At 43.6% G+C, this 27437-nt stretch overlaps 1 protein-coding gene across 1 annotated transcript in view; it reads right to left on the bottom strand.

Annotated features, from left to right (window-relative positions):
* The window catches only part of SF3B1 (splicing factor 3b subunit 1), a 418418-nt gene that overhangs the window by 68188 nt on the left and 322793 nt on the right, over window positions 1-27437 (bottom strand). Inside the window, exons 21-22 of the mRNA XM_069733802.1 lie at window positions 21682-21802; window positions 13637-13768 (exon numbers count right to left, since the gene is read on the bottom strand). Coding sequence (XP_069589903.1) covers window positions 13637-13768; window positions 21682-21802 — 253 coding nt within the window. The remainder of the gene's footprint in view (window positions 1-13636; window positions 13769-21681; window positions 21803-27437) is intronic.

The raw sequence follows: 27437 nt of genomic DNA, 5'->3' as shown, positions 1-27437 counted from the left end.
CATGGCGCTCCTTCCCTTCAGAGCTCTCCCATGTGCTCAAACAGTGGTTTACCCCCACATATGGGGTATCAACGTACTCAGGACAAATTGTACAACAACTTTTGGGGTCCAATTTCTTCTCTTACCATTGGGAAAATAAAAAATTGGGGGCGAAAAGATCATTTTGTGAAAAAATATGATTTTTTATTTTCACGGCTCTGCATTATAAACTTCTGTGAATCACTTAATGTGTCAAAGTGCTCACCACACATCTAGATAAGTTCCGTAGAGGGTCTACTTTCCAAAATGGTGTCAGTTGTGGGGGGTTTCAATGTTTAGGCACATCAGGGGATCTCCAAATGCAACATGGCGTCCCATCTCGATTCCAGTCAATTTTGCATTGAAAAGTCAAATGGCGCTCCTTCGCTTCCGAGCTCTGCCATGGGCCCAAACAGTGGTTTACATATATGGGGTATCGACGTACTCAGGATAAATTGTTCAACAACTTTTGGGGTCCATTTTCTCCTGTTACCCTTGGTAATATAAAAAAATTGGAGCTGAAGTAAATTTTTTGTGAAAAAAAAGTTAAATGTTCATTTTTATTTAAACATTCCAAAAATTCCTGTGAAACACCTGAAGGTTTAATAAACTTCTTGAATGTGGTTTTGAGCACCCTGAGAGGTGCAGTTTTTAGAATGGTGTCACACTTGGGTATTTTCTATCATATAGACCCCTCAAAATGTTTTCAAATGAGATGCGGTCCCTAAAAAAAAAAAATGGTGTAAAAATGAGAAATTGCTTTTAACCCTCATAACTCCCTAACAAAAAAAAATTTTGGTTCCAAAATTGTGCTGATGTAAAGTAGACATGTGGGAAATGTTACTTATTGCGGTAAGTACCGTATATACTCGAGTATAAGCCGAGATTTTCAGCCCAAAATTTTGGGCTGAAAGTGCCCCTCTCGGCTTATACTCGAGTCACGGTGGGTGGCAGGGTCGGCGGGTGAGGGGGAGAGGGCGCTGAGGCATACTTACATAGTCCTGGCGCTCCTGACGCTGCCCCTGCCTGTGTGTCACACTGTCTCCGGGTGCCGCAGCTCCTCATGTCAACGGTCACGTGGGACCGCTCATTAGAGAACTGAATATGGACTCCACTCCCATAGGGGTGGAGCCACATATTCATTCCTCTGAGCGGTGCCAGTGACCGCTGACAGGAAGAGCTGCCGCACCCGAAGACAGTGTGACAGGCAGGGGCAGCGTCAGGAGCGCTGGGACTAGGTGAGTATTTTATATTCACCTGTCCGCGTTCCACCCGCCGGGCGTCGCTCCATCTTCCCGGCGCCGCTCTGTCTTCCCGGCGTCTCTGCGCTCTGACTGTGCAGGTCAGAGGGCGCGATGACGCATATAGTGTGCGCGGCGCCCTCTGCCTGAACAGTCAGAGAGCAGAGACGCCGGGAAGACAGAGTGGCGCCGGAACGAGACGCCGGGAGCTGCAATCAAGAGAGGGGAGTATGGCTTTTTTTTTTTTTTTATTATTGCAGCAGCAATGGCACAGCTTTATAAGGAGCATATATGGGGCCATAATGAACGGTGCAGAGCACTATATGGTACATCTATGGGGCAAGAATGAACGGTGCAGAGCACTATATGGCACAGCTATGGGGCAAAAATGAATGGTGCAGAGCACTATATGGCAGAGCTATGGGGCAAGAATGAACGGTGCAGAGCACTATATGGCAGAGCTATGGGGCAAGAATGAACGGTGCAGGGCACTATATGGCACAGCTATGGGGCAAGAATGAACGGTGCAGAGGACTATATGGCAGAGCTATGGGGCAAGAATGAATGGTGCAGAGCACTATATGGCACAGCTATGGGGCAAGAATGAACGGTGCAGAGCACTATATGGCACAGCTAGAGGGCAAGAATGAACGGTGCAGAGCACAATATGGCACAGCTATGGGGCAATAATGAATGGTGCAGAGCACTATATGGCACAGCTATGGGGCAATAATGAACGGTGCAGAGCACTATATGGCACACCTTTCTATGGTACATCTATGGGGCAATAATGAACGGTGCAGAGCACTATATGGCACAGCTATGGGGCCATAATGAACGGTATGGAGCATCTATTTTTTTTTTTAATTCACCGGTAGCTGCTGCATTTTCCACCCTAGGCTTATACTCGAGTCAATAAGTTTTCCCAGTTTTTTGTGGCAAAATTAGGGGGGTCGGCTTATACTCGGGTCGGCTTATATTCGAGTATATACGATATTTTGTTTGACATATTGCTGTGATTTAATTGCATAAAAATTCAAAGTTAGAAAATTGCGAAATTTTCAAAATTTTCGCCAAATTTCCGTTTTCTTCATAAATAAACGCAGGTAATATCAAAGAAATTTTACCACTATCATGAAGCATGATATGTCACGAGAAAACAATGTCAGAATCACTGGGATCCGTTGAAGCGTTCCAGAGTTATAACCTCATAAAGGGACAGTGGTCAGAATTGTAAAAATTGGCCTAGTCATTAACGTGCAAACCACCCTCGGGGGTAAAGGGCTTATAGGAGGAAAACAGAAAAAAAAATTGAAGCAAAAAATTTGGTCATGACACACTTATGGATGTGGGAGAGCTTCTGCTGGCACTGCTACAGGGGTAATATCCACATCCTGGTATATATATGCCCCCATTCTGATATATCCGTTCGCTTCCTTGTACACATGGTCACGCCATCCCAATCCTGGTACACATGGCCACCCCGTTCCCGTCCTGGTGCACATGGCCACACCATCCCCATCCTGGCACACATGGCCACACCATCCCCATCCTGGCACACATGGCCACACCATCCCCATCCTGGCACACATGGCCACACCATCCCCATCCTGGTACACATGGCAACCCTATCCTGGTATACATGGCACACTATCCACCATCTGGGTAGACATGGTCCCTTCATCCCCATCCTGGTATACATGGCCCTCCCATCACGCTGCACACAAAAAATTCTACTTACCTTCCCTCTGCTCCCTCGCAGCGACATCCTGTTCTGATGCCAGCAGCATGGGAGTGGAGAGCAGTGAACATTAATTTCCTTTAACCCCCTTCCTGACATGCACCGTACTAGTACTTACCTATACCCCTACAGTGTTTGCTCCACTAGTCCCCTCTCTCCTTCGCTATCACAAATCCCAGCACTCTCTAACCTAGTAATCATCTCCCCACCTGTGCTCTGCTGACCGCTCCTCAACCTCAAATCTGTCCGACAAACACATAAAACAAGTCGGCCACTCTCTTTCTCCCACCTGTGCTTTCTCTCTCTCTGCTTCTCCTCACTGCTGGAGACATATCTCCCATCCCTGGACCCCCACATCTCATACCTCCCATTACTACTCCCTCCTATCACTCCCTATCCAACATGAACTTCCGCAATCTTTCCAACATAAAACCCGTGCCCATGACGCCCACCCCCCTGCTCCCTCTCTCTGGAGCACTCTGGAATGCCCGCTCAATCTGCAATAAGCTTCATGTGATTCACGACCTTTTTCTCTCCCGCAATCTTTCCTTCCTTGGCCTCACAGAAACATGGCTAACGCCCTCTGACACCGCCTCCCCTCCTGCGCTGTGTTACGGAGGACTCCACTTCACCCACACCCCTCGACCCGGCAACAAACATGGTGGAGGAGTGGGCCTTCTCTTTCTTCCAACTGTACCTTTAACCCAATCCCACCTCTTCCCTCCCTTATCCTCCCCTCTTTTGAAGTCCATTCTGTCCGCATCTACTCTCCCTCCAACCTCCAAGTGGCCGTCATATACCGACCTCCGGGCCCGGCCACTGCCTTTATTGACCAATTCTCCACCTGGCTTCTTCACTTTCTCTCTGCTGACACTCCCACCATCATCATGGGTGACTTCAACATCCCCATTGATACCCTTCAGTCAACAGCCTCCAAACTTCTGTCCCTTACCTCATCCTTTGGACTTACTCAGTGATCCTCCGCAGCCACCCACACGGATGGGCATACACTAGACCTGGTATTCACCCGTCCCTGCTCTCTATCTAACTTCACCACCTCCCCTCTCCCTCTATCCGACCACCATCTGCTCACCTTCTCATCCCTGTCCTCCTCACCAGTCATCCATATCCAGCAACATGTGCACCCACGCAGAAACCTTGCACACCTAGACACACACACACTCTCTGACTCCATCCTACCACTGGCATCCATATCCTCACTCCACGACACAGACACTGCCACTGCTTTCTACAATGCCACTCTCGCATCAGCTATTGACACGGTTGCCCCTCTCGTCCATGGCATAGCACGACGTATCAATAGACAACCTTGGCATAATAACACCACCAAAAAGCTCCGGCAAGTGTCTAGGGTTGCGGAGCGGCGTTGGAAGAAAACACACTCGCAAGACGACTTCACTGTATTCAAATAAGCAACACTCGCTTTTAAATCTGCACTCACCTCTGCTAAACAGGCCTACTTCACAACCCTCGTATCTTCCCTATCCTACAACCCCAAACAGTTATTCAAAACCTTTAACTCCCTCCTCCGCCCCCCACTGCCCCCTCCAACCTCCCTCATCTCTGCTGAGGACTTTGCCACACACTTTAAAAATAAGATCGACCAGACAAGGCAAGTCTTCATTGTTCAACCACCACAACCCCTTTGTATACCAGACCAATGCCCAAACCCCATAACCTCCCTATCCAACATCACTGAAGGGGGGCTTAATTGTCTCCCCTCCAAATCCCACCTCACCACCTGTGCGCTTGACCCCATCCCATCTCACCTCCTCCCCAACCTCACCACCACACTTATCCCATCCCTAACCCACCTCTTCAACCTATCACTAACTTCTGGCACCTTCCCCTCTGCGTTCAAACATGCCACAATCACGCCTATCCTTAAAAAGCCAACCCTCGATCCAACTGCTATGTCCAGCTATCGCCCAATATCGCTGCTCCCATTCGCTTCCAAACTCCTGGAGCAGCACGTCCATGCTGAACTCTCCTCCCTCCTCTCATCTAACTTGTTGTACGACAATCTACAATCTGGTTTCCGCCCCCATCACTCAACTGAGACTGCCCTGACCAAAATCACTAACGACCTACTTACCGCCAAAGCTACTGGACAATACTCTGTACTCCTCCTTCTAGACCTGTCCTCTGCTTTCGACACAGTTGACCACTGCTTCCTACTACAGATCCTCTCCTCCCTTGGCATCAAAGACCTTGCCCTATCCTGGATCGCCTCGTAACTTTCCAACAGCACATTCAGCGTCTCCCACTCCCATACTACCACCTCATTCCACCCTCTCTCTGTTGGAGTCCCCCAAGGCTCTGTTCTAGGACCCCTACTCTTCTCAATCTATACACTTGGCTTGGGACAACTCATACAGTCCCATGGATTCCAGTACCACTTCTATGCTGATGACACTCAGATCTACCTCTCTGGCCCAGACGTCACCGCTCTGCTGTCCAGAATCCCAGAGTGCCTATCAGCCATATCCTCCTCCTTCTCCTCTCCCTTCCTCAAACTCAATGTGGACAAATCTGAACTCATCATCTTTCCTCCATCCCACAAATCTTCCTTACCTGACCTATCTATCGCAGTCAATGACATCATGCTTTCCCTCGTACCCGAAGTCCGCTGCCTCGGAGTAACCTTCGACTCTGCCCTGTCCTTCAAACCACACATCCAAGCTCTTTCCACCTCCTGTCGCCTCCAGCTCAAAAATATCTCCAGGATCCGTCCTTTCCTCAACCCACAATCTACTAAAATGCTTGTGCACGCCCTCATCATATCCCACCTTGACTACTGCAACATCCTTTTCTGTGGCCTCCCTGCTAACACCCTTGCACCTCTCCTGTCCATCCTTAACTCTGCTGCCTGACTAATCCATCTCTCTCCTCGCTACTCCTCCGCTTTCCCCCTCTGCAAATCTCTTCACGGGCTCCCATTCCCTCAGCGTATCCAGTTCAAATTACTAATACTGACCTACAAAGCCATCCACAACCTGTCTCCTCCATATATCTCTGAACTAATCTCCCGATATCTTCCCTCACGTGATCTCCGGTCCTCCCAAGACCTCCTTCTCTCCTCCACACTTATTCGCTCCTCATCCAATCGCCTCCAAGACTTCTCCCGAATATCCCCCATCCTCTGGAACTCTCTGCCCCAACACGTCCGACTATCAACCACAGTCGGATCCTTCAGACGGAACCTGAAAACTCAGCTCTTCAGGAAAGCCTACAGCCTGCACTGACACCGCTGCTACCTCATCACTATCGAAGCTACCGCCTCACCAACACAGGAGCTACCGCCTCACCAACACCGGAGCTACCGCCTCACCAACACCGGAGCTCCTGCAACCCTCAACCTACTGTCTCCTTCCCCATAATCCTGTAGAATGTAAGCCCGCAAGGGCAGGGTCCTCGCCCCTCTGTATCAGTCCGTCATTGTTAGTTTGTTTACTGTATGTGATATTTGTAACTTGTATATAACCCCTTCTCATGTACAGCATCATGGAATCAATGGTGCTATATAAATAAATAATAATAATAATAGTACTACTTTGCGGGAATGGTGTTCCCGCAAACCGCAGTACTAGTACGGCGCTGCTATTTCCGGTCACCCCAAGTCGGCGATCGCTGTGATTGGCTGGTGATCTCTCACCAGCCAATCACAGCAAAGCCAGCTGACAAAGTTGTAAAAAAAAAAAAAAAAGCATGTGACAGGCTGTGATTGGTGCTGTGTGACGTAGCACCAATCACAGCTGTCACAGTAGGTGGGGTGATCGCCACGTCACCTCACCTGATTACCCCCTATGGCGCTGATTGGCTAGAAGCTATTGTTCAGCCAATCAGCCCCAAAGGGGTTAATTTAAAATAGCGATCACCGCCCTGCACGCCATCTTTACCTCAGATTTGGCGTGCAGAGCGGTGGTCTAAGCCCCTCTGAGTACCTGAGAAAAGATTCCATTGGTGGCCAGTGCGATCGTCCCTGCGATCTCCTTGCCTTCCTGTGCTGTGTGTTGATCTCCTGAAATCTGCTCTCTGCTGCCATCTGCCTGCTGTGTGAAACCTGTGATCACAGCAGCACCTCCCCCACCCCTTTCCCATCACTCCATCCCTGTTTCAGTACCCCCCTCTCCTCCATCCAATTGATTTTTTTGCGTACTTTTTCACTTTTTTTCCTGTGCGTGGCGTCCCATGCAGAGCATTCGTGCTCTTCCTGTGTCCGCAGCGCTTTGATCAGTATCGCTGCTGATCAGAGACTTCGCCACCGGAATTTTTCTTTTTTAGCTAGTTAGTGTAGCGGACTTCGCAGTCTAAGCGAAGTCCGATTTTTTTTTTATAGAAAAAATAATAATCGTAGTTATTACTGTGTAGTTTCAGGCTCAGCAAAGTACCGCAGCCAGCGTCAGTGTTTGACGTCCCTTTTCCCATCCCCCCTCCCTCCAATTGATTTTTTGCGCACTTTTTTGCGCTTTTTCTTCTGTGCGCGGCGCCCCGCGCAGAGCATTCGTGCTCTTCCTGTGTCCTCAGCACTTTGATTAGAGACTGCGCCACGGGAATTTTTCTTTTTTAGCTACCGTATTTTTCGGACTATAAGACGCACCGGACTATAAGGCGCACCCAGGTTTTAGAGGTGGAAAATAGGGAAAAAAAATATTTGAAGCTAAAAAATGTGATAAAATATTTAATAACATAAATGACGTGTTATTATATATAATAGTATGTTATTTTGTTGGAAGCTGCGGGACCAGTGTGGTGTCTGTAGAGCACTATATGAAGATGCTGGAGGGTGAGTATAAGAATGGGGGCACAGGGCTTATATTTAAAGCACCACTTCAGCACTGCAAAATAACACTGGAGTGCTGCTTTAAAATCCCATGGGAGAACTATAACTCCCAGCATGTCCTGCAGATCCTATGACATGCTGGGAGTTATAGTTCACCAAAGGAGTGGCAGAGTGCTTTATTGTGTTTTGTAAAGACTAACCTCTTAATTGTGGCAGCCAGCCACACTGTGGTGAGGTTAAAGCTGGAGCGTCCCATGACTGCACACAGAGCAGCTGCAGATTCTAGTGGAGACTGGAGAGCCTGAAGGACCTGTGATGATGTCAAGAAGAGGGAGGGCTCTGAGCTGCCATGTGATGCTCCAGCCCGCCCACTCCTGACATCATCACAGGTCCTCCTGCACATAACTCAGCGTCCAGCCCAGGCATGGCAGGCAGGTACTATGCAGCGATCTCCTCTGGCCCCTGCTGCTGCCTCCTCTCCCCCGGACACACAGACCTGCCCAGCTGCTGCAGGAATCAGCGCTGGAGAAGCCATGTGTGTCCCTGCTTAACCCTGCTGTTCTGTTGGTCAAAAATGACCGACTTTGAACTTCAATATTCTTTAAAATATTCAAGATGCGGCTCTGAAACCCGTGGCCGACCGACCCATCCTCATTTAAGTCAATCAACCACAAGTTTCAGAACCGCATCTTGAACACCCCAAAAAATACCAAAGTTCAAAATAGGTCTCCCCAGACCGAACAGAACAGCAGGGTTAAGCATTTGCTGCTCCTGGCTCACAGCTCAGCTGATAGGTGGGCGGGGAGCCGCTAATGAATATTCACTGCACTTAATCATCGGGAGCACATGGTTTCTCCAGCACTGATTCTGGGCAGCAGGGACATCCTGAAGTGGGATAACAGTGCGATCCCACTCACTGCTGCCCCCCTCCCCACATGCTACATCCGTACCATAAGACGCACCCACACTTTCCTCCCAAATTTGGAGGAAAAAAAGTGCGTCTTATGGTCGGAAAAATACGGTAGTTAGTGTAGCGGACTTCACAGTCTAAGTGACGTCCGATTTTTTTTTTTAGAAAAAAAAAATAATCGTAGTTAGTATAGTGTAATTTTAGACGTAGCAAAGTAGCTTTTTTTTCTTGCATAAAAAGTGCATTGGGGGAGCGTACGTCACATTGTTGGTGACGTCCATTTTTCTTTTGTAAAAAAGAATTTGCGTCGGATAAATTTATAGGGAGGGCATTAGTGTAGTGAACGTCTGTTTTTTTTATACAAACTTTTTTTTAAATCTGATTTTTCTTTACATTTTTTCTTCTACATTTTACCTCTCTACTTTTTTCTCAGTTTTTTGTTATAATAAAGAGTACCCTATACACAAGCCCCACACATTACATGTGTAAAAGCACCACTTAAATACACATCCCCGGGGATTGGAAATAAAAAATTTGGAAATAAAAATAAAAATGGCCCATTCGTCACAAGGCGCCAGAGGAGGCTTATGCCATCCTTGCGTCCGACACGGATTCAGCCAGTGAGGAAGATCCCACATTCCTCCCCCTCATCTGGTGAGGACGGACCCCCAACAAGGCGCCCTAGGACCCAGGCAACTCCTGCAGGAATCGATCCCGTATGGATTGCACCCCCCGAAAATTTCAGCCCGTCATTCTGGATTTCAGCAGCAGCTCAGGAATCCAGTTTGACACCACTGGCCTCACTGAAATTGACTTCTTCAAATTCTTTTTCAGTGAGGAAATAATAAATCTTATGGTGGCCCAGCCGAACCTGTATGCCCAGCAATTTTTCACCCAAAATCCCACGTCATCATACGCCAGATGGACCCCCGTAAAAGCAGCAGGGATGATGACATTTTGGGGAATTGTGCTGCATATGGGCATAATAAAAAAAACAGATTCGTCAGTACTGGAGTACTGATATTCTCTACAGTACATCAGTATTCCGCATGGCCATGAAAAGGACACGATTTGAAAGGATCCAAAGATTTTTGAATTATAGTGATAATGCGCAGTGTCCTCCCTGAGACGATCCTAACTTTGATCGTCTATATAAAATTCGGCCAGTGGTTGAACACTTCAGCAGAAAATTTGCTGAGGCGTACATACCCCAGAGGGACATCGCTATTGATGAATCTCTCGTTCATTTCAAAGGGAGGCTAAAATTCCGACAATACCTGCCCAGTAAGATGTCCAGGTATGGAATAAAGCTGTACAAACTGTGCGAGAGTACCTCAGGGTACACCCATAGATTTAGGGTCTACGAGGGGAAGGACACCCAAATTAACCCCCCTGAATGCCCCCCCGTCCTGGAGGTGAGTGGGAAAATTGTATGGGAATTGCTGCACCCACTGCTGGATAACTACATTGATAACTTTTACACCAGCATCCCGCTCTTCAAGGCCCTCTCTGCCAGAGGTACAGCTGCATGAGGCACCGTACGAAAAGGCCTCCCTAAGCAGCTAATTGGGAAAATGCTGAGAAAAGGGGAAAGCAGAGCCCAATGCAGCGACAACATGCTGGTGGTCAAGTATAAAGACAAAAGGGATGTCCTTATCCTGACCACCATACACCGTGACAACAGCACGCTTGTCAGTGTTCGTGGAACCACAGCACAAGTCCGAAAGCCAGTTTGTATCTTGGATTACAATCGGTACATGGGGGGTGTGGATCTTTCAGATCAGGTCCTCCAACCATACAGTGCCATGCAAAAAGCCAAAGTAGGGTACAAAAAATTGGCAGTGCACATTGTACAGATGGCACTGTACATTGTACAGATGGCACTGTACAATGCTTTTGTGCTGTCCCGATCTGGAGACCTTCCTTCAGTTTCTGGAGGAAATCATCAAGGCCCTAATGTTTGGCACTCGGGGAGGTGAGGGCCCCAGTACTTCTGAATCTGATAGTGCCCATATTGTCCCAGGTCAACATTTCCCAGGACAGGTTCCCCAAGCACCGACGACAGGCCGATCACAAAAACGGTGCAGACTATGCTCCAAGAGGGGAATCCGAAAGGACGCAACTTACCATTGTGAAACCTGCCCTGAGAAACCTGGCCATTGCATTAAGGATTATTTCATAGCGTACCACACGTCCACAAATTAATAAAATTAGTTTATACCCTTTTAACACAACACATCTATATTCTGATTTACCGAGCACATCTTACACATACCGCCACATTATAAATTCATACATAAAAACCAAAAGCATTATAGATATTACTATAAAACTATGCCTCTAGATAAATTCCTTCAGAGGTGTAGTTTCCAAAATGGGGCCAATTGTGGAGGATTTCCACTGTTTAAGGCACATCAGGGGTTTTGCAAACGCAACATGATGTCCGCAGACCATTCCATCAAAGTCTGCATAGTCGGCGTACTCAGGAGAAAATGTGCAACAACTTTAGTGGTCTATTTTCTCCTGTGACCTTTGTGAAAATAAAAAAATTGGGGCTAAAAGATCATTTTTGTGGAAAAAATGTGATTTTTTAAAATATTTTCATGACAACGTTATAATTTTCTGTGAGGCACTTGGAGGTTTACGGTGCTCACCACATATCTAAATAAATTCCTTGGGAGGTCTAGTTTCCAAAATGGGGTAACTTTTGGGAGATTTCCACTGTTTAGGCACATCAGGGGCTCTGCAAATGCAACATGACGCCCGCAGACCATTCCATCAAAGTCTGCAATCCAAAACGGCACTCATTCCATTCTGAGCCCTGCCGTGCGCACAAACAGTGGTTTTCCCCCACATATGGGGTATCGGCGTATTCAGGAGAAAAAGTGCAACAACTTTAGTGGTTTATTTTCTTCCGTTACCTTTGTGAAAATAAAAAAAATTGGGGCTTAAAAGTTTATTTTTGGTGAAAAAATTTGTTTTTTTTTTCACGGCTCTAAGTTATAAAATTCTGTGAAGCACCTGGGGGTTCAAAGTGCTCACCACACAGCTACATAAGTTTGTTAAAGGGTCTAGTTTCCAAAATGGGGTCACTTGTGGGGGTTTTACAATGTTTAGGCACATCAGGGGCTTTTCAAACGCAACACGGCGTCCACTCTCAATTCCAGCCAATTCTGAGTTCAAAAAGTCAAAAGGCGCTCCTTACCTTCCGAGCCCTGCTGTGCACCCAAACAGTGGTTTTCCCCCACATATGGGGTATAGGCGTATTCAGAAGAAATTGCTCAACAATTTTAGTGGACCAATTTCTCCTTTTACACTTGTGAAAATAAAAAACTTGTTGCTAAAAGATCATTTTCGTGGAAAAAATTTGATTTTTTTCACGGCTCTACGTTATAAACTTCTGTGAAGCACCTGGGGATTCCAAGTGCTCATCACACAGCTACATAAGTTCGTTAAAGGGTCTTGCTTCCAAAATGGGGTCACTTGTGGGGGTTTTACAATGTTTAGGCACATCAGGGGCTTTTCAAACGCAACACGGCGTCCACTCTCATTTCCAGCCAATTTTGAGTTCAAAAAATCAAAAGGCGCTCCTTACCTTCCGAGCCGGGTATCGGCGTATTCAGGAGAAATTGCTCACCAACTTTAGTGGATAATTTTCTCCTTTCACTTTTGTGAAAATAAACAAATTGTGACTAAAAAGTGAAATATTCATTTTTTCTTTCCACATTGCTTCAGCTACTGTGAAGCACCGAAAGGGTTAATAAACTTCTTGAATGTGGTTTTGAGTACCTTGAGGGGTGCAGTTTTTAGAATGGTGTCACTTTTGGGTATTTTCTGTTATATACACCCCTCAAAGTGACTTCAAGTGTGACTCCCTAAAAAAATGGTTTCCTAAATTTTATTGAAAAAAATGAAAAATCGCAGGTCAACTTTTAACCCTTATAACTTCCTGACCAAAAAATATTTTGGTTCCAAACTTGTGCTGATGTATAGTACACATGTGGGAAATGTTATTTATAAACTAATTTTTGTGACATATCTCTCGGATTTAAGCGAATAAAAACTCAAAGTTCAAAAATTGCTAAATTTTCAAGATTTTCACCAAATTTCTTTTTTTTTTTTCACAAATAAAACGCAAGTCAAATCGAAGAAATTTTACCACTACCATAAAGTACAATATGTCACAAGAAAATCTCAGAATCACCAGGATCCGTTGAAGCGTTTCAGAATTATGACCTCAAAGTGACAGTGGTCAGAATTGAAAAAAAATGGCCTGGTCAGGAAGTTGAAAACAGGCTTCGGGGTGAAGAGGTTAACAGCAGGCACACGTGATGACCCAGCGGCTGCTTTTGTGTGCCCGCTAATGAACACAATAAATATTCACTGCTCCATGAACCCATAGTCCCTCACACCTCTTGGCACTGGCTTCAGTGAATAGAGGTGGGCAGGACTATTGGCGTGGAGAGCAGAGAATATTAATTTTCTTTTAACAGCGGGCAGTGTTTGCCGCAGCAGCCGGTTCCTGCCTCTGGTGACCCGCTACAGCCGCTCCCCCCTTCCCCATCCACAGCAGACATATCTATAAGGTACATCCGAACCATAAGACGCACCACCTATTTTTGGAGGAAAAGAGCTTCTTATAGTCAGAAAAATGTGGTACTTTCTTTCTCCTACTGAGAGCAATCTTTTTTTCAACTGGCTTACACGGTACCAAAACCTTTTTATTACGGGAGGAAGGGTATACAGTGATTGAGAAGGTGTTTGAGTAGCGGACAACCTCTGTAATGACTGCTGTGAAAAAAAAATCAGCTGTCATTAAGGGCTAAAGGATAGATATTTTTTATTTGTATGTATAACATCATATATTCAGCAGCATAAAAGTTAAGATAGTCCAAACCAGAATCAAGAAAAAAAAAATTTACCCTATAGCTTTAGCAATGTAGCCGAAGGTGTTTACAGTGGCTCTTCTGATTGCCTTCTTATGAGCCTTTAGCAATTCCAATAGTTCAAAACAAATCCTCATCCATTCTCTGGCAGAAACATATTCTGCTCCCCTAAAAAATACAAAAGAATACATTTAAATTACCAATATAGAAATTAAGAATACATTTTGTAATGCAAACATCTAGATGTGAATATATATATATATATATATATATATATATATATATATATATATATATATATATATATATATATATATATATATATATATATATATATATATATATATATATATATATATACACACACACATACATACATATATATATATATATATATATACACACACACACATATATATATAAAATTTGGATTATCTGTGATCATGCCTGGAATCTAGAAGAAAAGGAAAACAAGCAGGCATCATCCCTGAAAGAGAGCAGGTTCCCTGGAAATACATAGTATCATTTGTGGACTAATCTTCACCAAGTACAGTATGGAGACATTACATACTACAAACGTATAACTGTAGTCTGGAGAGATGGACAAGATGGTGGAAGAGATGCTACTGGCTAGAGCGCTCGCCATGCCTAAAAGGGGAACTTCCAGACAATAAAGAAGTCACACAGGATCGATTCAGAGCTACATAACAGCTGACATTTGAAACCATGGCCACTGACTTGCTTGCCCAAAGTGGGAAAAAAAATCACTACCAAGCGCAGTTGGCTTTTAGGATAATATTAATTATATACTATCTGCTATACTTATTAAGACATTGCTAGTGGGTATTCATGAATCATCTATACCTGATGAAGAGACCAGAGTATTCTCGAAAGCTTGCAATTTGTTACCATCTTTTCAGTTAGCCATTAAAAGGTATCAACCACTGAGGACTCTCAATTCTAACCATGAATACCTATTTTTGCTAGACCTAAACAAATGGACGTGTTATCAATTATTTTGCAAATTTAACCATACAGCAAGAAAACCTTTAGTTATCTGATGGTATGTCATCCACTGTTTTGAACAGCGCGGGTGGAATCGCGACCCATCAGATGCTGTTAACCTGTTAATGCCACTGTCAATCTTCGATATTGTCAGATCTGTCAGCAGCGGCATTTAACTCACGCTTCTGGTAAGTGCCACAGAAATACCGCCCATCTCTGACCTCGTTACGTGATCGCCAGTCACTGATGGGTTGGCATGACAACCAGAGGTCTCCAGCAGACCTCTATGGTTGTCATAGCCAGATTGTTATGAGCGTCGCCCGTTGGTCGGCGCTCATAGCAAGGGAGCATTTCTGCTGCATACAGGCAATCTGATTGTCGCCTGTATGTAGCAGAGCTGATCAGACAACTGCAGCTTCTAGTCTCCCATAGAGACTTTTGAAGCATGCAAAATATATATATATAAAAAAAAAAAGTTTATAAAAATGTATACATAAAAAAAATAAATATGAAAGTTCAAATCACCCCCCTTTTGACCCATTCAAATTAAAATACAAAAAACAAACAAATACAAAACCCGTATTTGGTACTGCAGAGTTCAGAATCGCCCAATCAATCCAATCGGTAAATGGCGTAATGAGAAAAAAAAATTAAAAAAACACCAGAATTATGTTTTGTGGTCGTTGCTACATTACATCAAAAGAATATGAATCTACACCAAAATGGTATCAATCAAAACGTCGACCCGGCGTGCAAAAAATAAACCCTCACCCAGCCCCAAATCATGAAAAATGGAGACGCTACAGGTCTCGGAAACAGGCTTTTTTTTAAAACAAAGTTTGGATATTTTTTTTCACCACTTAAAAAAGAACCTAGACATGTTTGGCGTCTATGAACTCGTAATGACCTGGAGAATCATAACGGTAGGTCAGTTTTAGCATTTAGTGAACACGGTAAAAAAAAAAACCGCAAAAAACTGTGGAATTGTACTTTTTTGCAATTTCACCGCACCTGGAATTTTGTTTTATCGTTTCCCAGTACAAGATATGTTAAAACCAATGGTGTCGTTCAAAAGTACAACTTGTCCCACAAAAAACAAGCCCTCACATGGCCATTATGACAGAAAAATAACGTTATGGCTCTGGGAAGAAGGGGAGCAAAAAATGAAAAATGCAAATATCTCCGGTCAAGAAGGGGTTAAGAGACACTCTTTCCTGTATAATTTATTTTATATAAGCCAAAATTTAAAAAGGATTTAAAAAAAAAAATAATTTAAAGTAAACCAAAATTGCAATTTTTATGAAAAAACACGGGAAATTTCATGAAGGAAGTAAGAATTGGCAAGCATTTGTAGGAAAAGGGACTCTGATACACCCATTAGTAGAGATAAAGGAGGACCTAATACACATTCTGTTCAAATTGTCGTGTAGTGGTATGGCTACATTCACATTTGCGTCTTTCGCCGCAGCGTCGTCGATGCAACGCACGACGCAAGTGAAACGCATGAAAGACGCAGTTTTTTAAGACGCACGCGTCCTAAAACGCAGCGTTTTTAAAAAAAGGTGCGTTTTTGTCAAAAAACGCTGTGTATCTCGACGCATGCGTTTTTTTTTATAATTATGTCACTTTAGCCACAATTAGTGTCTAGACACTAGATAAAGACCACCAATGGCTAGAAGAGGGTGGGTATAATTGTAACTGTGTATATATACCCTGGTAGAGCTGATTTCCTCAGATTTGGCTGTGGTTCATCATGATGGCGCGTCCGATGGAGTGTATCTACATGGATATGGAGATGAATTTCGCCTTTGCTAATGCTTATGCTATTGCCTATTATGAGCAAAGGCAAAGGGATAAACGGAGAAGGAGTCATCGGCGCTTTTGGCTACACCCTATCGTGGAAGTCCGGGAGAGCCGTGGAGCCTACCATTGTTTGTTTGGCGAGCTAAATGAGAACCAAGAAAAATATTATGAATATACCAGGATGTCTCAGGACAGCTTCCGCTATCTTCTGCGTCGGGTGGAAGGAGCCATTACCAGGCAGGAAACACAGCTCCGGAGATCAATTTCCGCAGAGGAACGGCTGCTGGTGACTCTACGGTACGTAATGTAGTTGTATTTGAACGACTGTGATCCGTTCTGCCATTTTTTTTTTGTTTTAAATTTTTTTTTGGGTAGGTGGGTATTGCATTTTTTTTTTTTTTTTTTTAATCACAATGTACTTCAATTCATTTTTATTTATCTTCTTGACAGTTTCCTGGCTACTGGAGAGACCTTGAGATCCCTACATTTTCAGTTCCGGATTGGAGTGTCAACACTTTCTGGAATTATTGCGGACACATGCCGCGCTTTGTGGGACAATCTCCGTGAAGAATTTTTACCCCTCCCTACAATTGAAATATGGGAGGCCAACGCCAAGAAATTTGATCAAGTGTGTTCTTTCCCTAACTGTATTGGAGCAGTGGATGGGAAGCACATTCGGATTACAAAGCCTGCAAGAAGTGGATCTCTCTTTTTTAATTATAAAAAATACTTTTCCACCGTGCTCATGGCAATTGCAGGTGCGGACTGCCGGTTTCTCGCTGTGGATATTGGAGCTTTTGGCCGGACAAATGACTTGCGGACATTTAAAGAGTCTGATATGGGCAGAAAATTATATGGGAACAATTTCAATTTCCCCCAGCCACGACCTCTTCCCAACACCGAAGGCCCGGCGATGCCATTTGTTGTGGTTGGGGATGAGGCATTTCAAATGTGTGCCAACCTAGTGAAACCCTACTCCAGTCGTGGCTTGGACCACACCAAAAGTGTATTTAATTACAGACTGTCCAGGGCCAGAAGAACTGTGGAGTGCGCCTTTGGGATCCTGGTGTCCAAATGGCGTATTTTATCATCCGCCATCAATCTGAAAATTGAGACAGTGGATGAGGTGGTGAAGGTTTGTGTGGTTCTACACAATTATGTTATTGCTAAAGAGAGACTAAAGGTCGAACTTGATGAACCAATACCAAACCCTAAGCCCGACTACCATAATCATCCTCTGAGGACAAGTGTTGAAATTGGGCAGATGAGGGACCGATTTGCTTCCTATTTTGTTTCTGATGCTGGCCGTGTGTCATGGCAAGATCAAATGATCTAGTGTTTATTTTTCATTTCAACTTTATCCTGCTTTTATTTCACCAATCATTTATTGTGATTAAAGTCAAATAAAAACACTGACATTTTACTATTTTAACACAATTGTGTCCATAACATTTAACCTGTTGGCTGCCTAATGTAATGTTCGTCTACTTTTGAATGGTACCTCGAATATCTACTTTTTTTTTAAAAACAAATGTACCTTCTATTGTGCCTTTCCTTTATAAAACCGGTTACACTTTGTTTGTAAAAACAATCTTTTGTCAATAAAATTTTTGGTAAAATATTGCAATGTATATTTTTATACCAACTGTGTGTACCACTAGGTACTACGGTGATCACCGTTTCCCAAACACACTCTGCCTAACCACCCCACTTATTAATGTTCACATCCGTGTGCTTTATTAGTTGAGCGAACATGATCGCCTCCCTCCTTGTCAAGCTATCAAGCTTGCAGACAATTTTTAGGCTGCCGTCACACTCGCAGTATTTGGTCCGTATTTTACTTTTGTATTTTTACGGCAAAAGCAGGAGTGGAACAAACAGGAAAAGTATATAAACACATGCACCACTTCTGTATTTATCTCACACTCCTTGTTTTGAGGATATTTACTGAACAAATACTGCAAGTGTGACGGCAGCCTAAACATACTTGAAGGTAATGGGTCAGGTGAGGTGGTAGCAATTGTCACACTTGGCCACGGCAGGTGCGGCTAAACGACGCATGCATCGAGAAACGCATGACAACGCATACCAATGCATGTCCTTGCGTCCCCAATGTTAAAGGTAGGGGCGCACGACGCATGCGTTGCGTTGACGACGCTGCGGCGAAAGACGCAAATGTGAACGTAGCCTATCTCACTCAAATATTGTGAGCAAAGTGTAGTTGATGTACTTCTACACTCAAAGGCTCTGCGTAAAGTGCAAATCTATGAAAAAATGAAAAGGAGGGTAATACAGTCATCCAAAGACCCTTGAAGGCAACATATTGAGGGCCTCAAAATATTTTGGAAGCGTAGTTGATATACTCCTATACTCAAAGGCTTTGCACAGAGTGCAAAGCCAGGAAAAAGTAAGTAGGCTCACCCAGTCATCCATTGACCCTAGAAGGCAACAAGCGGCGGGTCTTATTCAAATATTGAAGATTAAAAACACTTCATGTTCTGCTGTCATCTGGTGGTGTGGAAAAGTTGAGGATAATCCAAGTATTGTTCATTTTTATCAGAGTGAGCCTGTCAGCACTTTCTGCTGACAGGCTAAAGCACCTTTCTGTTCTGATCTCCCTGGCGGCACTAAAAACCTGCTCAGACAAGAAGCTAACGGCAGGGCAGCTCAACACCTCCAAGGCATAGAGGGAATGACGGCTCATGCCAGGTTTTTTGCTTGGAGACCCAATCGCTGAAGGTCGCAGAGGAATTAGGTATTATGCTGGTTTTATCGGTCAGTTATTGCTTGACCAGATTTAAAAAGGATTGATTCCTTGTCAAAAATACCCGGTCATCAGGGCCTAGACACAAAGAAAGTAATGAAATTGGCCAAGGCCGTTGACCGTGTACTCTTGACTCTGCTGTACCTGGTGTGTCTCCCTCACATTTCCTTCTAGGTTGGGCAAGGAAACTTGCCCCTTGCCGCTGGCGGTGTCTGATGGAATTTTTTTCAGTATATTTATTTTCAACAATGGCCTTGGCTATAGCACCATTATAGTAGACCTGTCCACCTCAGGAAGGAGAGATGCAAGGTTCTCCTTGTAGCATGGGTCTAGCAGGTGAACAACCAGTTCTATTTTTTGGCCAAGATGAATGTAACGCGAGAGTCACAGGAAAGGCAGTGGTACATAAAGTCTGCCATATGTGCCAAGGTCCCTACAGCCAACACTGCCCTGTCTCCACCATGACAACTATTCTCCACATCCTCATTCTCCCTACTCGATTCAAATCTCCTACGTGGATGTGCTGTGTGTGGGTACTAGCCTCTGTAGGCCAGATCCTGTTCCTCCTCCTCTTCAGCCTTCACATCCTCATTGTTACTCAATCCACGCTAAGCAGATGAGATGAGGCTGTGTCGTATCTCTCTGTCTCATGTCTTCCTCCATCTCCACCTGGTCCGCATGTAAAGCTATAAGTTTAATTGTCAGCAGCGACTGTTTAAGTAGGCATAGAAGTGGGATTGTTGCGCTGATGACATCATCAAAGTCTTTCAGAACTACACAAGTGTCAGACATATATGCCCACACTTCAGTTGTGTGTGGAGGCTGACCAGAATACCAACGGTCGTATTGGAGCTGGCATTCCACAACTGGCCTCTGCTGCTCACAAAACCTTGCCAGCACGTGAAGTATAGACGTTAAGTGGACAATCCCAGTAACTGCGTTGGTAAGGACTTGGGTGATTTTTCTGGACACGTACTGTTACAACGAGGGATGCCATGGCGGGAGCAATAGTGGCGGCTAGGGGCATAGAGTACCAAGGGAACAAATTTGCACGGCTTTAGCAGGCCATTTGTGTTTTTTTTTATTTCAAACCAACGAAACTTCATACAAAGCAGGTTCTACACTCGTTAATTTTGGAACAAAAATATTTTGTTACTGTAACAGACCAAGCAGTTTTTTTTAAATTTAACCCACCAATATTACACAAAGCACATAATACTCTATGGATGACTAACTGAATCCAGGACATTTTTTGAATGCTTTTTTAAAGTGTTCTATTCCACCAACATTTAACAGAAAGCATGTAATGACTAACTGAATCCAGAAAAAAAAATCAATGCTTTATTTTTTAGTTTTACATACCATCATAACATAATAACTGCGTTAAACTGTATGGATGACTAATTGAATCCAGAAAAACTTTCTCAACATAAAAAGGAGGGTCATCCATAGAAAGGCAACAGCTGGCAGGCCTCATTTAAATATTGTTAAAGTGTAGTTGCTATATTCCTACACTCATAAAAGATTTGCAAAAAAAAAAGCGCAAAGCCAGGAAAAAATTATAAGGAGGGTAATTCAGTAACCCTCTTTCCTTCCTTGTTAGGCTGGGGGGACTGCCTCCACCTGCTTCCTGGAGTCCGATTTCGAGGTGCCTGGGCTGTAAGTGACAAGGATTCAGGTAGTGCTGGAGCCTCCCCGACATATAGAAATTGGGGATAGCCCCCTGAGTCATTGCACCATCGCCTGCTCCCTCATAGGAGGTGGGGAACTCCAAGGTCAGTCCGATCTTTTGGTGGTGGAAGCCCCATTCAGAGCCGCCTCAAGGAGCCTCTCCCAGGCCCGTTTATTTCTCAAGGAGGGTTCATCCTGCTTGGATCACACCCACCGCATACCAGCAATGTTGTCCTTCCATTTTGAGGAACGTGACCTTGGTTCCAACTGTCAGCCTTCAAAGCAAGTGTTCCATCTCTACTGCCCGCTGGTTGAACGAGATATAATGACAGGTCCCAAACTCTTTGATGGACCGCCATCTCCGCTGCTGGTTGAACGCAACGACTTCCCCCCGGGATTCCAACTGTCGGTTCTTTGTGCCTAGCTCACCTGCTAGAATTTTTCCAGCCCTTGTCCTGGCTTATCTCCTTGTCTCTCCAACCAGTGTAGGCATCACAGTCGGCTCACCAATACCTGGATCTTGGCTTTCCTGTTTGCAAGAACCCCAGTGGTGAATGGTGCGGCCTAGTGGTTCCGGACCACAGACTCCTGCCACCTCCAATATCACACCAAATTGGTCTGGCGCAGGTACTGCTCATGTCACTTGTAACATGCACTAAACATGCGAGGTGGCAATTCGAGTTTCAAATTCGAGCATCGGCTAATGCTCTCTGAATTCCTAGCACATCTGAGCACACAGATACTCAAGTGATATCAGATTATCAAAAAAGCACGTTTGCTCATCCCTAATACATACGCTATGCAATGAAACTGGAAAGTAAGAAATATAAAGGCATACCTGTCAGCAATGCGACCAACCAAATCAATGCAGTTCTCCTGTACTTTTTCATGCCTGTTTTTCAAAATAGGTGTAAGTCTTGGCAGTAAATCTTTTATTGGTGGAGTCATTTTGTGCATACCTATTAGAAACATAACCATTAAGCAGGTAAATAATAAAAACATATGCTGTGTTAATTATACATACACACAGAGGTATATATATATATATATATATATATATATATATATATATATATACACACACACTTATATACACACATAGAGTATATATAGATTATATATATATGCACACGTGTATATACACACACACACACACACACACACACACACATATATATATATATACACACACACATATACAGTTAAGTCCATATATATTTGGACAGAGACAACATTTTTCTAATTTTGGTTATAGACATTACCACAATGAATTTAAACAAAACAATTCAGATGCAGTTGAAGTTCAGACTTTCATCTTTCATTTCAGGGTATCCACATTAAAATTGGATGAAGGGTTTAGGAGTTTCAGCTCCTTAACATGTGCCACCCTGTTTTTAAAGGGACCAAAAGTAATTGGACAGATTCAATAATTTTAAATAAAATGTTCATTTTTAGTACTTGGTTGAAAACCCTTTGTTGGCAATGACTGGCTGAAGTCTTGAACTCATGGACATCACCAGACGCTGTGTTTCCTCCTTTTTGATGCTCTGCCAGGCCTTCACTGCGGTGGTCTTCAGTTGCTGTTTGTTTGTGGGCCTTTCTGTCTGAAGTTTAGTCTTTAACAAGTGAAATACATGCTCAATTGGGTTGAGATCAGGTGACTGACTTGGCCATTCAAGAATATTCCACTTCTTTGCTTTAATAAACTCCTGGGTTGCTTTAGCTTTAAAATTAAAAAAATGTTGTCCCTGTCCAAATATATATGGACTTAACTGTATATATATATATATATATATATATATATATATATATATATATATATATACATACATACACACACAACAGTACAGACCAAAAGTTTGGACACACCTCATTTAAAGATTTTTCTGTATTTTCATAACTATGAAAATTGTACATTCACACTGAAAGTATCAAAACTATGAAATAACACGTGGAATTATATACTTAAAGTGTGAAACAACTGAAATTAGTTCTTATATTCTAGGTTCTTCAAAGTAGCCACCTTTCGCTTTGATGACTGCTTTGAACACTCTTGGCATTCTCTTGGTTAGCTTCAAGAGGTAGTCACCGCGAATGGTTTTCACTTCACAGGTGTGCCCTGTCAGGTTTAATAAGTGGGATTTCTTGCCTTATAAATGGGGTTGGGATCATCAGTTGTGTTGTGCAGAAGTCTGGTGAATACACAGCTGATAGTCCTACTGAATAGACTGTTAGAATTTGTATTATGGCAAGAAAAAAGCAGCTAAGTAAAGAAAAGCGAGTGGCCATCATTACTTTAAAAAATGAAGGTCAATCAGTCCGAAAAACGGGGAAAGCGTCCCCAAGTGCAGTGGCAAAAACCATCAAGCGCTACAAAGAAACTGGCTCGCATGAGGACTGCCCCAGGAAAGGAAGACCAAGAGTCACCTCTGCTTCTGAGGATAAGTTTATCTGAGACACCAGCCTCAGAAATCGCAGGCTAACTGCAGCTCAGATTAGAGACTAGGTCAATGCCACAGAGTTCTAGGAGCAGACACATCTCTACAACAACTGTTAAGAGGAGACTTTGTGCAGTAGGCCTTCATGGTAAAATAGCGGCTAGGAAACCACTGCTAAGGACAGGCAACAAGCAGAAGGGACTTGTTTTGGCTAAAGAACACAAGTAATGGACATTAAACCAGTGGAAATCTGTGCTTTGTTCTGATGAGTCCAAATTTGAGATCTTTGGTTCCAACCACCGTGTCTTTGTGCGACGCAGAAAAGGTGAGCAGATGGACTCTACATGCCTGGTTCCCCCCGTGAAGCATGGAGGAGGAGGTGTGATGGTGTGCGGGTGCTTTGCTGGTGACACTGTTGGGGATTTATTCAAAACTGAAGGCATACTCAACCAGCATGGCTACCACAGCATCTTGCAGCGGCATGCTATTCCATCCGGTTTGCGTTTAGTTGGACCATCATTTATTTTTCAACAGGACAATGACTCAAACACACCTCCAGGCTGGGTAATGGCTATTTGACCAAGAAGGAGAGTGATGGGGTGCTACGCTAGATGACCTGGCTTCCACAGTCACCAGATCTGAACCCAATCGAGATGGTTTATGGTGAGCTGGACCGCAGAGTGAAGGCAAAAGGGTCAACAAGTGCTAAGCATCTCTGGGAACTCCTTCAAGATTGTTGGAAGAGTATTCCCGGTGACTACCTCTTGAAGCTCATCAAGAGAATGCCAAGAGTATGCAAAAGAACCTGAAGACCTACCTCTTCCGGCAAGCCTACAACATGCAGTAACCACCGATTGACCAAACCACTGCACGACCAGCTCTATCCTCACCTACTGTATCCTCACCCATCCCTTGTAGATTGTGAGCCCTTGCGGGAGGGTCCTCTCTCCTCCTGTACCAGTTGTGACTTTTATTGTTCAAGATTATTGTACCTGTTTTTATTATGTATACCCCTCCTCACATGTAAAGCGCCATGGAATAAATGGAGCTATAATAATAATAAATAATAATAATAATAATAATAAAACTTTGAAGAACCTAGAATATAAGACAATTTCAGTTGTTTCATTCTTTTTTGTTAGGTATATAATTCCACATGTGTCAATTCATAGTTTTGATGCCTTCAGTGTGAATGTACAATTTTCATAGTCATTAAAATACAGAAAAATCTTTAAATGAGAAGGTGTGTCCAAACTGCATAGGCAGCATCAATAGTAAAAAGTGAAGCGGTGCTTAAATCCCGCCCCAATATCGCTGATTGGTCGCGGCCGGCCGGGCACGACCAGAGACGACGCGGGATTTCCGTTACAGACAGAAATGGACCTTAGACGATTATATAGATACATACTTGTAGATTGTGAGCCTTCGCGGGCAGGGTCCTCACTCCTCCTGTACCAGTTATGACTTGTATTGTTAAGATTATTGTACTTGTTTTTATTATGTATACCCCTCCTCACATGTAAAGCGCCATGGAATAAATGGCGCTATAACAATAAATAATAATAATAACATACACACATATACAGTTGTGCTCAAAAGTGATTTCAGGGGCGTGGCCAAGACTCTGATGCGATAAGCAGCAGAAGTCGGGAGCTCTGAGGAGTAAACCTCTAACTCAACTTTAATAGCTACCAGAAGTCTTTTTCCCTAAACATATATATAATAAGGCTGTTCAGCAAATCATCAGGAACATTTTGAGATCTTCCCTGAAAGAATTGGACTCTCCAATCTCCATCAGAAGCCAACGGGTAAGCTGAACCGCAGGCCAGAGACATAACTGCCATACAAGCAGTTCAAACCGTTGTCAAGCCGCCATCTTGTCAAACAACGTATCCCTGATGACACAATACACTAACTCTGAAGTGAATTTTAAAAAAACTAATCCGAAACTCCGGCTAGATCTGTCCCACTGTCACCTCTGCTTTTAACCCCTTCGTGACAGAGCCACTTTGGTACTTAAAGGGAATCTGTCACCTCCAAAATCGAGGGTGAAGTAAGCCCACCGGCATCAGGGGATTATCTACAGCATTCTGTAATTATGTAGATAAGCCCCCGATGTATCCTAAAAGATGTATCCTAAAAAGAGGTTAGATTATACTCACCCAGGGGCGTTTCCGCTGCTGGTCTGGTCAGGCGCCTCCTATCTTCATCAGATGACGTCCTTTTCTTGTCTTTAGGCTGCGGCTCTGGCGCAGGCGTACTTTGTCTGCCCTGTTGAGGGCAGAGCAAAGTACTGCAGTGTGCAGGCGCCGGGGAAAGGTCAGAGGTTTTGGGGGTGACAGATTCCCTTTAATGACTGAACCAATTTTTACAATTCTGACCACTGTCACTTTATGAGGATATAACTCTGGAACGCTTTAACGGATCCCGCTGATTCTGAGATTTTTTCGTAACATATTGTACTTCACGTTAGTGGTAACATTTCTCTGATATTACTTGCGATTATTTATGAAAAAACTGAAATATGGCGAAAATTTTTAAAATGTTGCAATTTTCAAACTTTGAATTTTTATGCCCTTAAATTAGAGAGCTATGTCACAAAATAGTTAATAAATAACATTTCCCACATGTATACTTTACATCAGCACAATTTTGGAAACAATTTTTTTTTTAAAGGAAGTTGTAAGGGTTAAAAATTGACCAGCGATTTCTCATTTTTACAACAAAATTTACAAAACCATTTTTTTAGGGACCATCTTACATTTAAAGTCACTTTGAGGGGTGTACATCACAAAAAATACCCAAACTTGACACCATTCTAAAAACTACACCCCTCAAGGTGCTCAAAACCACATTCAAGAAGTTTGTACATTCACACTGAAGGCATCAAAACTATGAATTGACACATGTGGAATTATATACTTAACAAAAAAGAATGAAACAACTGAAATTATGTCTTATAATGTGCTTTACGTGCTTTACAGGAACTGAAAAATATGGAAGGAAAAAATGAACATTTAACTTTTTTTGCAAACATTTTACTTCAGAATCATTTTTATTTTCACAAGTGTAAAAAGAGAAAATAAACCAGAAAATTTGTTGTGCAATTTCTCCTGAATACGCAGATACCACATATGTGGGGGTAAACCACTGTTTGTGCGCACGACAGGGCTTTGAAGAGAAGGAGCCCTGTTTAACTTTTTCAATGCAGAATTGGCTGGAATTGAGATCGGACGCCATGTCGCGTTTGAAGAGCCCCTGATGTGCCTACAAAATACAAACCTCCCACAAGTGACACCATTTTGGAAACTAGACCCCTTAAGGAACTTATCTAGATGTGTGGTGAGCACTTTGAACCCCCAAGTGCTTCACAGAAGTTTATATCATAGAGCCGTTAAAAAAAAAAAAAAAAGCTTATTTTTTTCCAAAAAAATGATCTTTTCACCCACAAATTCTTATTTTCACAAGGGTAACAGGAGAAATTAGACCACGAAAGTTGTTGTGCAATTTCTCCTGAGTACGTCGATATCCCATATGTGGGGGTAAACCACAGTTTGGGTGCACAGCAGAGCTTGGAAGAGAAGGAGTTCCGTTTGACTTTTTCAATGCAGAATTGGCTGGAATTGAGATCGGACGCCATGTCGCGTTTGGAGAGCCCCTGACATGCCTAAACAGTAGAAACCCTGTTATGACCTGGTGGTCAGGACAATAATGGACCTGGTTTTTAAGAGCACACGGAATGACCTGATAGTAACTGATAATAAAGGACGAGCTCTGGGACGTGGGAACTCTGCTGACCGCAATCCCTAATCCTATCACACCACACTAGAAATAGCCGTGGATTGCGCCTAACGCTCCCTATGCAACTCGGCACAGCCTAAGAAACTAGCTAGCCCTAAAGAAGGAAAATTAAGCCTACCTTGCCTCAGAGAAATTCCCCAAAGGAAAAGGCAGTCCCCCACATATAATGACTGTGAGTAAAGATGAAAATACAAACACAGAGATGAAATAGATTTAGCAAAGTGAGGCCCGACTTACTGAACAGACCGAGGATAGGAAAGGTTACTTTGCGGTCAGCACAAAAACCTACAAAAAGACCACGCAGAGGGCGCAAAAAGACCCTCCGCACCGACTCACGGTGCGGAGGCGCTCCCTC

Source organism: Ranitomeya imitator, chromosome 7 (genome assembly GCF_032444005.1).
Source record: "Ranitomeya imitator isolate aRanImi1 chromosome 7, aRanImi1.pri, whole genome shotgun sequence".
NCBI lineage: Eukaryota > Metazoa > Chordata > Amphibia > Anura > Dendrobatidae > Ranitomeya > Ranitomeya imitator.
This window is presented reverse-complemented; position numbering and strand designations above follow the sequence as displayed.